Source organism: Danio rerio, chromosome 14 (genome assembly GCF_052040795.2).
Source record: "Danio rerio strain M-AB ecotype USA chromosome 14, GRCz13ab, whole genome shotgun sequence".
Lineage (NCBI taxonomy): Eukaryota > Metazoa > Chordata > Actinopteri > Cypriniformes > Danionidae > Danio > Danio rerio.
In genome coordinates this window covers 25,947,501-25,963,261 of record NC_141034.1, presented here as the reverse complement: position 1 = coordinate 25,963,261, position 15,761 = coordinate 25,947,501, and the positions used below count along the sequence as shown (strand labels likewise).

Sequence of the window (15,761 nt, the reverse complement as noted above, 5' to 3'; positions counted from 1 at the left end):
AGGCACGTAGACATAGTCAAGACAATCTGCTGCAGTTCAGACTTAGCATCAGAATGGAGAAGAAAGGTGGTTTAAGGGACTTTAAACATTGTATGGTTGCTGGTGCCAGACAGGTTGGTCTGAGTATTTCAGAAACTGCTCATCTATTGGGATTTTCACACAAAACCATCACTAAGGTTAACAGAGAATGGTCTGAGAAAGAGAAAATATCCAGTGAACGGCAGTTCTGTGGTCGCAAATGCCTTGTTGATGCCAGAGGTCAGAGGAGAATGGCCAGACTGGCTCCAGCTTATAGAAAGACAACAGATCTCAAATAAATACTCGTTACAACCGAGGTATGCAGAAGAGCATCTCTGAACGCACAACATGTCCAACCTTGAGGCCCGAGAACTACAGCAGCAGAAGACCACACCGGGTGCCACTCCTGAGTGTTGTTGCTGACCATGTCCATCCCTTTATGACCACTGAGTACTCAGCTTCTGATGGCTACTTCCAGCAGGATAACACACCCACCATGTCATAAAGCGTGAATCATCTCAGACTGGTTTCTTGAACATGACAATGAGTTTACAGTACTCAAATGGCCTCCACAGTCACATGAACACAGTCTAATAGAGCACCTTTGGGATGTGGTAGAACAGGAGATTTGCACCATGGATGTGCAGCCGGAAAATCTGCAGCAACTGTGTGAATTTTTCCAGTACCTTGTTAAATCTATGCTATGAAGAATTAGGGCAGTTCTGAAGGCAAAAGTGGGTCCAACCCAGTACTAGTAAGATGTACCTAATAAAGTGCAGAGCAAGTGTAGATAGATACTTCCCTTTAACTTCATCCCCATTGAAAAGTAACTTTTGATTCACTGCATATGTAAGAGATGATTCAATTGTCTTATATAACATTATGACAGCAGGACGCTGCTATAATAATAGAAACTCTGTATTACAGTCTGAATCTGTAGAAAAAAAATCACATTCTCTGTGATGTTCTTTTGTTAAGTCACTTTTCCTGTAAGTCACGCATTCTTACATATAATTAAAGAGCACATGCACAGAAATAAATCTCAAAACAGAGATCATTGTTGTGAAAGTGTTTGAGCAACATTTAATACTTAGATGTAGTTATCATCCATCATAAGTAAACTCATTTTATGCAATAGTATTTTCAGTACTTTATGCATTACCATAGTCATCAGTATCCATAAATAATTTTCACATTTTCATCTGTATCATTGTACAATGAAGCTGACCTTCATCACTCAGAAGACAGCGGAACCGAGAGCATCTCATTCACGTTTTCATGCCGTGCTCTTTGAATTCGTTCTTGGTGCACACTCTCTCTTGGTTTCTCTTTCTATCCCATCTTTATTATTTTTGTAAAAGAAATGAAGAGCGAAAAAGAATAATTTAACATTGCAGAAAATAAAATAATAACACAACCAATAAATAATTCCTTTAAATCCCACATGTAGCAGTACTGGAGTTACTTCTCTGTTAGAGACAGCTGTAAAATTCTCTCCAGCTCTTCCTCTTCTTCCCTTCTCTTCCTGTAGGGAAAAAAGAGAGAGAATCGTATGTTACAAATGAGTTTTTTTATATTATATTTCACATTATTTTTCAAACAAATTCAAAACAGAAGCTAAAAGAGAGGAAACCTATCAACTGTTCTAATCTTTTTTTTTTTAATTTGTAAAATATTTTTTCTCTATTTAAACCATGCAGTGGTGTAAAAATGTGTAAAAAACGAAACATCATAAGCTGAATAAAATGTGATTTCACACAGGTCTTTGAGAAACTTTATGTCCCAAAAAAAATCTATTGGAATTTTGTTCTTTGCTTTAATTTGAGAAATATTCCACAAAGCACACACCACTGCATGATTTAAATAGAGAAAAAAATGCAAACCCTTCCCTCTTTCGCCACTCGATACTCCCACCTAAACAAAGCTAGACACACCCACTTTCCTGACTTTTTTCAAACTAGAGGTGTGAAAACACCCCGCTGAGGAACCGTGGGGGGGTTCTAGTTTGAGTAAACTGTGAACATGTCCAGTGTTAATTCTAGTAATGTCCAGTTAATTGTGGGGACAACTGGATAACTTTGAGCTTTTGTCAGCTAATTTCATCTTCTGGGATTAAAATAATTTTGGAGGCAGGACCAAAATCAGTGACGTATTGCGAATCTGCTAGTGGTGTGATGACGCGTCAGTTTCTTATTATTGTTCATGTCAGAGTTTTCTTATCCTATGAGAAGACCCTGCTTCTTAGGCCGTACTCACACTAGGTACAGTTGCCTCGAACCGGGCCAAAGCACGCTTGACCCCCTCCCGTCTCCCCCGACGGCCCGCACTCACACCACAAACGAGCCTCGGCACGCTTACATCATCGCTGCTGCGTTGTTCAGTGAGAAGCGCTCTCTGACTCAGCAGCAAAGTGGAGATTTCTCTAGTTATATCGTGTCAGTCGTTTGTTATGCAGTGACATGCAGTCAAATATTTCGCCAAACAGTCCTTAGGGATGCTGTGACACGCAGTCAGATATTTCGCCGAACAGATCCGCCACTTTTGCCGCTCATAAACAATCATAAAGCCCTCGTGCTGCAGGAATGAGGAGGTCTGCTGAAGCCGCGCAGCTGTCGTGCTGTGAGGAGTTCTCGTCTTTAATAAATTACGGCAGTTTGCGTTCATAAATCCATATGAAACAGCCCTTCGAAAGTCACGTCTCGCTTTCAGTTTCGGGCTTTGGTGCGTTTTGCACTCACACACAAGCGTACAAAGCCCAAGTGAACCGCGCTCAGGCACACCTCTTCCAACCGGGCCAGGGCCGGCCAAGTGAACCGTGCTTGAGGCCGATTCAGCGCACTCACACTTCTCAAACGATCCGGGAAATGGACCTGGGCACGGTACGGATGGCATAGTATGCGTAGCCCCTTAATTATTCATGAGAGCATGTGCTTTCCAAAGGCAAGGCAGACCTGCCAAGATGTAAGACCCACTGTGTGAGACCGTGTCCACGCACTGCACAGGTTGTGTTTGTTTCCATGATTCACTGGGTTTGTTGCAAGTTTTTCTCTGCGATGCTCTCAGGGCCAATACAGCAAAGCTGTTGGTTTGCAGCAAGAATTTTTGTCAGGAGAGCTGGAAATTGGAAAATGGCAGAGTTTTTGTTTTATCAGTTGAGTTCGTTACCATTCAGACACATTGTCTATATCCATGCTACTGTTCTCCATATTTTTAAAATCCTCCAAATTACCAGCAGGGCAAATGGTTATCCACTGTGTCTGCGTTTAGACCCGGAGATTGAGAAAGAGAGAAGTCCTCTTCATTTATAGTATTTATATAATCACGAGTATCTTTATGATGATATAACAAATTGTGGTTATGTGTATATGAAATTAAGAATAACTCATGTAGCAGGACATTCAATTGCTTACTGTTTATTTCTTTGCATTTTAACTTTGTAAACTTTAAAATTATGGGTCTCCTCATGGTTTGTCTCTCATTTTGTGAGCCAACTGACAACAGTTGTTCGCTCCCCTCTTTTTTCCCTGCTCTGCTGGCCACGCCCACTACTCCCTCTGCTCGCAGCGCTCTACGCTCATCTCCGAGCATTTTTTAAAAAAATTCTAAGACCCCTCAAAAGCACATATACGGGTGTTTCTATAAACAGCAGCAGGTCAGATTATCCTCCACAGATTGAGTGATTATTAATTTTGAAATCGATTGTTGTTTTTCTAATATTTTTTTCTGATCAAATATTTTTCGAATCAATCTATCATTTTATTTTGTTGACTCTTGTTAGTTGTTTCAGGGTTTTTTTAATGATTTTTTTTACTTCATTTTAGTTAATAAAATTTTTTTGACCAATAGTTTTAGTCTTAGGTTTTATTTACTAAAATAACCTTGTTCAGAACCAATTTAAATTGCCCATGAAAAAAAAAACAGAAGATTGGCGAATCACCAATTTTAAGACAAAATAATTTTTTACCCAGGGATTCATTGAAAGCCTATTTAGACATCAGCTACAAGTTTGGAATCAGAGCTCACATCCTTCTGCTCTTTCATCATAATTTGTACCTGTCTATCTCCTCTTGTTCTCTGTATGAAAGCTCCATAGCGAGGCGTAGCTGTTCGTCAAAACTGCTGGCCACAGCAAACGCTCCGGGCGCCCGAGGCTCCGTCAGAGAGCTGTAACATGGAGGTGAACTGAGAGCGGGATCAGATGGGGATAATGGTGGGCCCGAGTCTGACTCTCCACTCTCCCCTCCAGCCAACGACAGAGACTCCTGAATCGCCCTGTCAGAGACACAAACACATTTACAAACAGCCCAACAGCTAATACACACATCCTCCACTTTTACATGTACCCAAATAACTAGCAGCTCAAGCCAAATTTATAATCACATGAAATCATGTCAATCTGAATGAATTGGTCAAATCTGCTTACAATTTTATTCAGATTCTAACAGTAATCATGTACTCACCCTTAACTTGTTCCAAACCTACACTCAAAAACAAGATTTTTGCTGCTTAATCAAACTACTTTGTATTGTTTTATGTTCAATCCACTTCAGTTTGTTAAGTTAACTTAATCAATGAATGAATAGTGTGGAACCCTGCATTTTTTACAGTGTAATTGAGTTTCTTTTTTGTTGTTTAATACAAATTTTTTTTTCGAAACGATTAGTTTCAATAGTTTCAAAACTATTGACTTTCATAGTATTTGTTTTTCCTACTATGGAAGTAAGCAGCTGCTTATTTCTGAGTTACCTTAAAATATTTTCTTTTGTGTTCAACAGGAAAAAAAAGATACTTATAAAACTTTGGAACCATATGAGGGGGAATAAATTGTTAATAAAGCATTTTTTCATTTTTAGGTGAACTATCCATTTAAACCTTTCCAAATCTGATTCAAAGCACATATAAACTCTTGATGGTATGGAAACTAAAATTGTAAAGTTCTGCCCATGTATAACATAGACATAACACACAGTTGTCATTGATGATCATAAGAGTGTCAGAAAGACTAATATATGGGAGAAATTAATTAGTGGGAGTAACCGGAGCGATAGTAGAGACTAAAATAGAGGAGCGTTGTTGACTAAGTTATCTGATTGGCTCACATCATATTGAGGGTTGGGTTGGATCATTTTCATTCCATGATTTAGAAACTCCCACCAATTTGAAAACACCCACAAATCCAGAAGCATTCAATTTTACTCGCTGGAGACCTCATTCGGTGGGCTCCAAATGGGATATATCACCCTCTGAAGGGCCCTTCAGAGTGTCATGGCCGGCACTGAAGTGTTGTTCTAAACCAAAATGCTCAAAGCTTAGGTTTACTTACAGTTAGGTTTATGTATTTCAGCATGATTGTTATCCTACTATTATTCCCCTCTGATTTTGGGAATAATTTACGGTTATGGTTGGGTTTAGGGGTAGGGAATAGGTATGGATTACATTTTCCAACAAAAATGATGTTCCAGGATCAACATAGATGTTATTCCACCTACCGGATCGCATTGTACTTGATGTGCTGCTCAAAACCCAGGATGTGTTATATTTGTGCTGCATCACAGTCCAAGAATTCTTTGTTTTTTTTTAATATTTCAAACACTTTCATACATTTTTTTTCTTAAAATATTACATGGATGTAATCGTTTGAACTTTTTTTAGTATTATTAAATGTGGTTTCTACCAGTTTCTACCATGATTTTAGATTAAAGTAATGCTCAGTCTCTAATAAGTTGCCTCAAATTGATAAATACCTCAATATTTAATGCTCAGTAATACAATAAAAAATCTGTGACCAAATATGGAAACTTTGTCTTCTTTATGTTTACCCTATAATATTTCAAGAGTTTACACTTAGCTGATAATTGATAGTAAAGCTAGTTTGGCGTGCTGTCCCGGGAGAGAGCCCTGAGCTTATAAGATCCTCGAGCCCATCAAGTTAAAAAAGATGGAGCAAATGTTTTTGAATATATGTATTCTACAAGCGAAACGGCTTATTTCTTTAAATTGGAAAAGTATATGTGCACCAACTATAGGCTGTTGGCTGAAAGAGATGGTGACAAATATGAAAATGGAAAAAATAACTTGTATGATAAGAAATAGATATATAATTTTTGATAGAGTTTGGGGACCTTTTACACTGTTTTTAAAAGGTGGTGGATTTGGAAATGTTTTACTAGAAGATTAGTAATAGAGGTGATGTTGTATTTTGATGTAAAATACTAAGAAGCCTTTTGTTTTGTTTTTGGTTTGTTTGTTCATTTGTTGGTTTGTGTTGGAATTGACACATGGAAATGTGTATGTACATGTTACTTAAAATATAATAAAAAGGAATTGGAAAAAAAAAAGATCCTCGAGCCCTGGGCTCCCTCCCATTGCAAGGCGAGAGGGGAGTTTGAGCTCAGGTAGATCTCGATGACTCCCCTTCTTGCTTGTTGTAGCTAAGTGTCGGATATGTATGCTGAAAGTTGTACTCAGAGTTTATCTAATGTATTTTGATCAATTGTTTAGAGTGCTTGTTTTTGAACTGTGGGCGGAAACCGGAGGACCCGGGGAAAACCAACGCGACCACGGAGAGAACGAGCAAACTCCGCAAAGAAATGCCATCTGGTTTGGAAAGGAGTTAAACCAGGGGCATTCTTGCTGTGAGGCAACAGCGCTAATCGCTGGCCACCGTGACGCCCGTTTGAAAGGAGGGAAAGTAGGGTTGGGTGGGGGGGTTTCTTCAAGACGAAGATATTGAGATAAGACAAGTCTGGTTATTTATAGTGAGTTAAGGATCAACTGATAGGATAATCAGTCATTAGCTAAAGTTGGAACAGCTGTGAACAATCATAAGCACGTGATCCTCTCGAAATTTGTTTATGAATAAACTTCACTTATTATGTAGGGTGACTCGGTTGCTTAGTGGTTAGCACTGTCGTCACACAGCAAGAAGGTTGCTGGTTCAAGCCCCGGCTGGGTCAGTTGGCATTTCTGTGTGGAGTTTGCATGTTCTCCCTGTGCTTGTGTGGGTTTCCTCCAAGTGTATAATAAACTAAATTGCTGCTTTGACACCATCTACATTGTAAAATCGCTATACAAATATAAGTGAATAAATTGGCCGTAGTGTATCTCTGTGAATGAGTGTGTATGGATGTTTTCCAGTACTGGGTTGCAGCTGGAAGGGCATCCGCTGTGTAAAACATATGCTGGATAAGTTGGTGATTCATTCTGCTGTGGCGACCGCTGATGAATAGAGAGACAAAGACGAAGCAAAATGAATGATTGAATGAATGAATATGTAAGTGCAAACACTACCACAGGTTGGACAGTGGACATTAAATGTGTTTTAATCTATTACTTGAGTGCCAAAAAATGGTGGTGAAATATATCTTAAGGAGTCTTAGATGATGTACTAAGGAGTCATGTACTAATGATATGCTTTAATGTTATTAGATTATTATTCAATTGTAATATAGTGAAGAAGGCGTGAAAAAGCACTCGTCAATGTCACTTTTGAACTACACATCCAATCACAGCGGAGGAGGGGCAGGACAAATACCACACAGACTGCTGTTACTACATCAACACAGCAAAGTGAAAACAAGGAGAATTTAGTATTTCTATACATTATGCCAAAAAAACATCTGGAGAAAAAAACATGTGAAACCAGTTATTGCAGATATTCTGAATCAACCAAAGCATTTCACTGTTAGGAAAAACTCGCTGCTCCATAGAATGTTTCTCATGCAGTCACAGCTGTGCATATTTTGGAAGAGCTCCAATATTTTCAGCTGTGTAAAATGTTTTGTTGGATGTTTTTATAATTTCAAAAGGGTCAAACCCGACCATACGCATTATAACCAGCTGCCTTTATTATTTCATACATGTCTGTAAAAGCTTTTACTAGTTGCTTGGTGTTTATTTTACAAAGGAACTATCAGAAAATTGCTCTACTTTGAATTTGTATAATTAGCTTCAATAACTGATTCTGTGGTGTCGGTGTAATTGTATTAGTTTAATTTCTTTTCGGCTTAGTCCCTTTATTAATCAGGGGTCGCCACAGTGGAATGAACCGCCAACTTATCCAGCATAAGTTTTACGCAGCTTTACAATGCCCTTCCAGCCACAACCCAGCACTGGGAAACTGTATTAGATTCATTAGGATTTAAATGTCAGAGAAGTGCAGCAAGACATTGTTGCTTCAGACATTCATCTACAGACGTCTTGTTTTGTTTGGGGGATGAGGAATGTTTTACAGCTTCATAAATTCAGGCCGCAGCACAAAGCCTGTCGTCCCCCCAAATACATAAATATCAAGTCAAAGTCAAAACAGAAGGAGGACTGGCTAGTATTTGCAGATCTTTTAAAAGCGACTTACTCTATACAAGCGAAGTCAGGTTGCAGAAAATCTAGTCTGATTTAAAGCTGCTGATATGAATGCAAACATCAAACTGATTACTTTATTTAGCATTCATGTAAATCAAATGTTCGTATTTATTGATTGAAAAAGACCAAAGACCAAAAACAGTGTAGGACCCGAGGCAAAGTGTAGACAGCGAGAGGCAGAAGAAATGGATATCAGGTCACAAATATAACCTGGAGCAGAACCATAAACCGCTTAATATGTTAAAATCAATGTCTTAAAATCAATACGAGACTTGACGGGCAGCCAGTGAAGCTGTTGGAGTATGGGAGTGATGTGCGACCGAGACGATGTATGTGTCAACGCACGTGCAGCAGAATTTTGGATGTATTGCAAAATCTTAAGAGAATTTGCTGGGAACCCTCCAAGCAGAGAATAGCAAAAATCCAAGCGAGACATGATAAAAGCATGGACGAGCCTTTCAGCATCAGGCCTCGAGAGGAAAGGACGTAAGCGGGCTATATTACGAAGATGATAAAAGGCTGTTTTAGTTACATGTTTAAAATGAGGCTTCAGACTAAGCTAGGAGTCCAGGAGAACACCAAGATTACGCAACTGCGGAGATGGTGATAAGACAGACCCATCAACCGTTAACTCAAATTCACTACACCTCTCGACGTTAGAAGGAGTGCCAACCAATAAAATCTCTGTTTTTGAACTATTCTCTTTAAGATAATTATGTTGCATCCAAGCTTTAATTTCAGTTAAGCAAGTGTTAAGCAATGACATTGATGCCAATGAATTGGGAGAAGAGTTAATATAGTTATCTGTTTTACACAGCGGATGCCTTTTCAGCCGCAATCCAGTATTAAGAAACACCCATACACTTCTTCTCACACATACACTTATATTCTTCGGTCAAATTTGTTCATCCAATTTACCTACAGTGCATGCACCTGGAGGAAACCCACGCAAACACGGTGAGAACATGCAAACTCCACACAGAAATGCCAACCGGCCAAGCCAGGACTCGACCTTCTAAAGTCACCACATATGTTGAGGGACTTTCTATTCATGTAATCATTTCAGTCTGTACAGACTGCACATTCAGCCCCCTTGCCCCAAACCTCACAGAAAACAGTTTCACATTTTCAAAATACTTGATTTTGTATGATTTAAGAGTCGTTTTCCTCATAAAATGTCCCTACAATAGCAAAAAATGACTGGTATTGATACTTTTGTAGACAATTGGTCCTCGTAATGTAGTGAATACCAGGATTATACATAAATACTCACACACACCTCTCCAGCTGAGAGTCTTCCTCGTAAAGCGGAGGCTGAGAAACTGGGCGAGTGTTAGTGAGAGCCTCCCATATAGTCACCTACAGAAAAGCAGGGAACAAGAAAGAGGAATGAGGCAGTGGGTACAAAACAGTTGAGAGAATGACCAAAAGTTAATGTGTGATAATTGTTTAGTATTGACTAGAGATTCACAACTACACGTAATAAAAGAAGATAATAGGCTTTTATGATCGCGTTTAAGTTGTTTATCTGAAAATTGTATCTGAAAATATTTACAAGGTGTTGATGATCTTACAGTTATTAAATCTCTAAACCTTATGTATATAAACAGGGTTAATTCACTATACTTGTGCTTCAGCTGATTTCACATTATTGTGTAGATTACGTTGCTGCATTTGCCATGTACAGGGTTCATACATATTTTTACTTCTAAAATTCCATGACTTTTCCATGATTTTCATGACCTAATGTTTCATGCAATGTATTATATGCGTGGTAAAAGAAAAACAATGCATCTTCAAATTTATTACAGCATATCGTAAAACATGCAGCAATCTATTTAGTTTCAATTTATATTTATACCCATGTAAAACTGATTTAGATAATGCTTACACCGCACTAATAATGTGAGAGTATGTGATTAGCCAAGGACAAAAATAAGCTATATTCAACCTATATTCAAGAATACAGATATGTTTTCCATGACTTTTCCAAATCTTTGTGGGTTTTTCTGTTTTTCCAAAACTTCTCCAGGCCTGGAAAATGTCACAATTGCAAGACTTTTCCAGGTTTTCCATGGCCGTATGAACCGTATGCATGTAAATCAACTCCTGCAGAACAGCTCGGTGTTCATGATGGAATTATTACTGATCTGTAAGCGCCATCTATGGGCAGAGAATCAATTAGCCATTTTGTTCTATCAACTGTTTTCAGCAAGTGTGCTTCATGCAATGTAATTTCGTATTATGTTTTACCTCACATTTTGAGATTATACAATCTATTTTAAATAAACAATTGCTCCAGCTAGCTAATATATATTTACTCAAACATATCAGCTCATACCTCATTAAATCAATTACTATATTATCAGAATTGACAGATATAAGAAAGTTGTTATTATACACTTAGTTTAAAGAGTAGGGGCTGAGGTCCACCCTATTTCACCAAGGTTCTCCCACTTAAAAATTTCTGGCCTCGCCCCTGGGTTCCAAGCGAGCCAAACTGTTACTACACACTGTTGATCACCGATTGATCTTAGAGAATTGTCACCACAAGAAGTAGATTTGTGACACAAGACAGCAAACCCACTATATTTAAATAGTCAGTAGCAGCTCAAGAACCCTAGTCCACAGGTAGCCTCTATTGCTTCTGCTTTGTATCATGCATGTGTTAATGTCATGTTTATGATTACCTCTGACATTTGAATACATTAGAAACCCCTGAGTGTTTTTTAAAGACGTAAAGCTTACTTTTATAGGGTAGTTTTTCTGAAAATTCAGACTATCTTTCTTCTACATACATTTTTACAATTTTAACTGAAGATTTCATGTAAGCTCGAAAATAAATAAATCAATTTCTATAGAAACCCAACACCATGGAGAAACAATTTAGCTTCTTAAAACATCCAATGACTTTCTGAAGATTTATAATACAAGCTAATCGGAACAGAGCTTGACAAATCAATAAAGTAGATGGAGTATTGGGTGCTCAATATGCATCAGTGTATATGTGTGAATACCTGGTCACTCTCTGTTCCGGCATCCAGCAGGCTCTGTTGAATGGCAAACTGGAGTAAATTATCATCCTCGTCTCTCATTGGCTCACTGCGGCCCGGTCCAAGTGTAGTGTATTCTGGAGGAGGCTCAAACACGGATGGATCCACTTCACACTGCAGTGGTGGAGGAGTCTCACCTGAAAACCGTGAGGCGAGGGCGGAAAAAACGCCTCAGTTAAAGACATAAAATGTCAGTTTCGCCACTAGAGGGAGCATGTGTACGACACAGTGACAGAGTAAAATGATGGGAGTTTTGTCTTCATTATATCCTAGGAACTCCAGCAGGAATCATATTTATGGATCAACTAAAGTATTCAAAACTTATTATCATGAAATATCAAACGTAATGTTGTTATTTTATGAAGAATAAAAAATGTAAGCAAAAATTCAATCCTCTCACTTAGCTTTCACCATGTAAAATGGATTATTTGAAGTACAAACATATTATTTTATTCCTTAAGATACATAAATTAATTGCCTACATTTAGAAAATGAGCCTACAATAGTAGAAACAAGCATATTTAATGAAGGTGAATGTCCATGCTTAATATGAAACATAGCATTAGTTTAGTCAGCAGACAGTCAGCTGTTTATGACATGTACCAATCCCATTCTGACATCTGTAACAGCAGAATACTTAAATCTAAGAGCCGGTCTCTCTTTGGCTTCCGGCTGCTTGCTAATTTTTCACCGCCTCCATTATCCCCAACTCCCCCTAGATCATTTCTGATATCTGTTCATAGTATTAGCCAAGAATATGGTAATCCGCCTCATGTCTTTGGCATTTACTTGAATTCATAACAAGCATAAACTGCTTATGAACGCTTTTGGGTTCTATTAACCTACGGGGCGTTTACTTGCTGCTGCTCCCCCATTGTGTCCATCCATGCAGAGTTTTTCCCAGAACAGAACCATCCTGCCAACATTAACTGCATGCTTTATATAACTATTTATATTTGATGAAAGCGATCCTGACTGAAATAATGCTAATTAAATGAAAATGTTTATTAAAAATATGATATTGTTATTCAGTTTCCATATATTTTACACTCACATCGCAATTAATAAAAGGATATTTTTTGTTATTGGCTACTTTGTGATACTTCGATTGCTTTGTAGTTTTGGTTTGGTGAATTGTTTACAAAGGAAAGATTTTCACATATACACAACCTATTCAGTTTATAATAGTACAATGAGTGTATATAAAAGTATAAAGAGTATAAAACCCTCATCTGTTTGTGAAGGTTTGCATGCAGTAAGCGAAAGTAGAAATCGAGTTTTACAGGAAGAAGAAGTTCAGATGATATTCATACCAGCCTCTGTTGCTCCTTGTGGAGATTGCACAGTAACAGAACTGACGGGTTCATCGCAGCCACAAAGATTGCTGAATGTCACTCGAGCGTTCAACACGTGGAAGAGAGGGATTTCTAAGAAAAAGAAAAAGCAGTCAAGTCAACCAAACTGACATATACAATGTTTTCTTATTTAAACAGGATATTCTTTAATAAAAATTTTTTTTTAACGTTTTCATTTTTTCAATGTAATTTTTTTTACACAAATATTCATTCATTCATTTTCTTTCTGGCCTAGTCCCTTTATTAATCATGGGTAACCACAGCAGAAACATCCATACACTCTCATTCACACACATACACTACGGACAATTTTACCCAATTCACCTGTCTCGCATGTCTTTGGACTTGTAGGGGAAATCAGAGCACCCGAAGGAAACCCACGTGAACTCGGGGAGAGCATGCAAACTCCACACAGAAATGCCAACTGACCCAACCGAGGCTCGAACCAGTGACCTTCTTGCTATGAGGTAACACCACGACCTACTGCGTCACCTTGCGCTTTTTAACAAATATAACTGTACATTTTTTTTGTTTAAATCTCCCTATCACAAAACAAAACTTGAATTTTGTCTTATATGTATTATATAGTAAATATAATATACACTATTGTTTTTTTGTTTGTTTTTTTTTAAGAAAATTATTCTGTTTATCAAGGCGGCTTTTGTTAAATAAAAAAAGTTAAATATTTATAAAAATTTTAAATAACTGCTTTCTTATTGTATGTAGTTTCAAATAAAATAATTACTTCTGTCATTTTTGCTTTTATTACTTTTACCATTAGTAATAATAGTAATAATAGTTAATATTAAAGGGATTTAACTCTGACTCTGAAGACTTGAGTAATGAAGCTGAAAAATCTTTAAAATCACTGGAATAAATTATTAAGTAAATTATCAATTATTTTTGTACAGTTGTTTTATACTGGAATAATATTTCACAATTTGATCATTTGTTCTGTATTTTTGATTAAATAAATGCAGCCTTGGTGAGCAAGATAAGCTTATTTTAAAACATTTAAAAATTGAACTGGTTCACAGATAGGGAGAGGCAGTGGCGCAGTAGGTAGTGCTGTCGCCTCACAGCAATGCGGTAATTGGGTGGATTGGGTAGGCTAAATTGGGAATTGGGTAGGCTAAATTGTCTGTAGTGTATGAGTGTGTGTGTGTGTGGATGTTTCCCAGAGATGGGTTGCGGCTGGAAGGGCATCCGCTGCGTAAAAAACTTGCTGGATAAGTTGGCGGTTCATTCCGCTGTGGCGACCCCGGATTAATAAAGGGACTAAGCTGACAAGAAAATGAATGAATGGTTCACAGATGTTTCATTAACGCAAGACACTGGGGCCTATCATACAAGCGGTGCAAGGTGTGACGTAATTGTTGTTTGCTAGTTTCAGCTCGGCGCAAGAATTGTTTTGAATATGTGCGCCCATAGGCATTCTGGTCTAAAAAAGGAAGCGTGTTGAGGAGCACTGCGGGCGGGTTGCTATTTTGAGGAACTAGAATAGACTGTTCAAAAGACCAGCTGAGAGGAGGTCTAAAGTCCAGTGCAGAACTTGTTATTTGTGCGCCTTGTGTACACACTGCTTAATACACACAGGATATACAGCAATACGCAAATATCTTTACAAACAAAAAAGATTTAAAGGAATAAAGTATTACAAATATTATTATTTTCTTGCCTACATAAATATAAAAACCACTGCCTCCATGCCTTCTTCATCCCAGGGGCTTTTTCTGTTTATTCATAACAATTTGCTTTGGTATAATGTTTATTATTAGCAGTATTATTTATTAAATGCATATTTATATATGTTTTATTAAAAACAAGCTTAGATTTGTTCACCTGTCATGTTTTAGACCATATGGGGTGCAGCATGTGTATTTGGATATAACTCAGTGTTTTGAACACACTTCGTTATTATTGTTCATTTATTCGTTTGCTGGAAATTAGAACTGAATTTAGAAATAGTTTTGTAACAAATCTTTGCACTTAACAATCAAAATTAATTATTTATAGGCTAATGGATGTCTGTGAGTCACGTTTTCATATCCATGAGAGCAAAAGTGAAAGTAGATAATGAGGAGGCTCATCTCTCATTCTCGCGCTGTAGATGCTCTGTTTAAATGTTTTCTTACTAGTAAAGCATTCTGTTTTTCCACTTACGTAGTCCGTCATGTAAATAGCAAATGCGCTATGCCGCGGCGCAACTGGCTCTTAAAGGGAATAGGAGTTGAGACTCTGATTGGTTTAATCTCAAAACACACCTATAACTCATTAAAAGAATAAGCTCAACCCTGTTAGACCATGCGCCACGGCACAAAGTGGATTTTTCCGTCCTTAAAATAGCAAAAGTGGATTCTGACACGCCCTTAATGCTTTTGCGCCCTGCGCTTTGGACTTTACGCATGGATCGTCAAAATACAGCCCATTGTCTCATTCAGTTTAAAATGCTTTATAGGCATCACTATTGCAAGTGTAAATTGAATAAAATATTTCCAGAAGTGTTGCCTGTGTTGTGTCACAAATTACAGGTTTTCTGGAACAAAATATTCAAAGTTTTTTCAGATACAGTTTAAGTCAGAATTGTTAGCCCCCCTGAATTATTAACCCCATGTTTATTTTTTCCCTCAACTTCTGTTTAATGGAGAGAAGATTTTTTTTCAATACATCTCTAAACATTTTAGTTTTAATAACTAATTTCTGATTATCATGATGACAGTAAATAATATTTGACTAGGTATTTTTCAAGACACTTCTATTCAGCTTAAAGTGACATTTAAAGGCTTAACTAGGTTAATTAGGTTAACTAGGCAGGTTAGGGTAATTACAGGTTTTCTCCAAAGAAGTTGTTTTCTCTAAAAAAGTTGTTACTCCATCCAGTTTAGAGCGTCATTATGGACATTTTACATTATAACTTACGTGGTTCAAACAGAACAACTACAGTTTTAGCAAAATACTAGTCTCTACATTGTTC

General features: G+C 37.6%; 1 protein-coding gene across 3 annotated transcripts in view; it reads right to left on the bottom strand.

Annotated features, from left to right (window-relative positions):
• Positions 1 to 1,075: 1,075 nt before the first annotated feature.
• The window catches only part of ankrd13d (ankyrin repeat domain 13D), a 34,144-nt gene continuing 19,458 nt past the window's right edge, over positions 1,076 to 15,761 (bottom strand). For 2 of the 3 annotated variants that reach the window (XM_087281449.1, XM_087281450.1), the window contains 5 exons: positions 12,746 to 12,859; positions 11,397 to 11,569; positions 9,659 to 9,738; positions 4,072 to 4,290; positions 1,076 to 1,543 (listed from right to left, as the gene is read on the bottom strand). In XM_087281449.1, coding sequence (XP_087137575.1) covers positions 1,480 to 1,543; positions 4,072 to 4,290; positions 9,659 to 9,738; positions 11,397 to 11,569; positions 12,746 to 12,859 — 650 coding nt within the window. In that variant the 3' untranslated portion in view covers positions 1,076 to 1,479. Of the gene's footprint in view, positions 1,544 to 4,071; positions 4,291 to 9,652; positions 9,739 to 11,396; positions 11,570 to 12,745; positions 12,860 to 15,761 lie in introns of all 3 variants that reach the window. The other variant, XM_087281448.1, reaches the window with a different exon arrangement.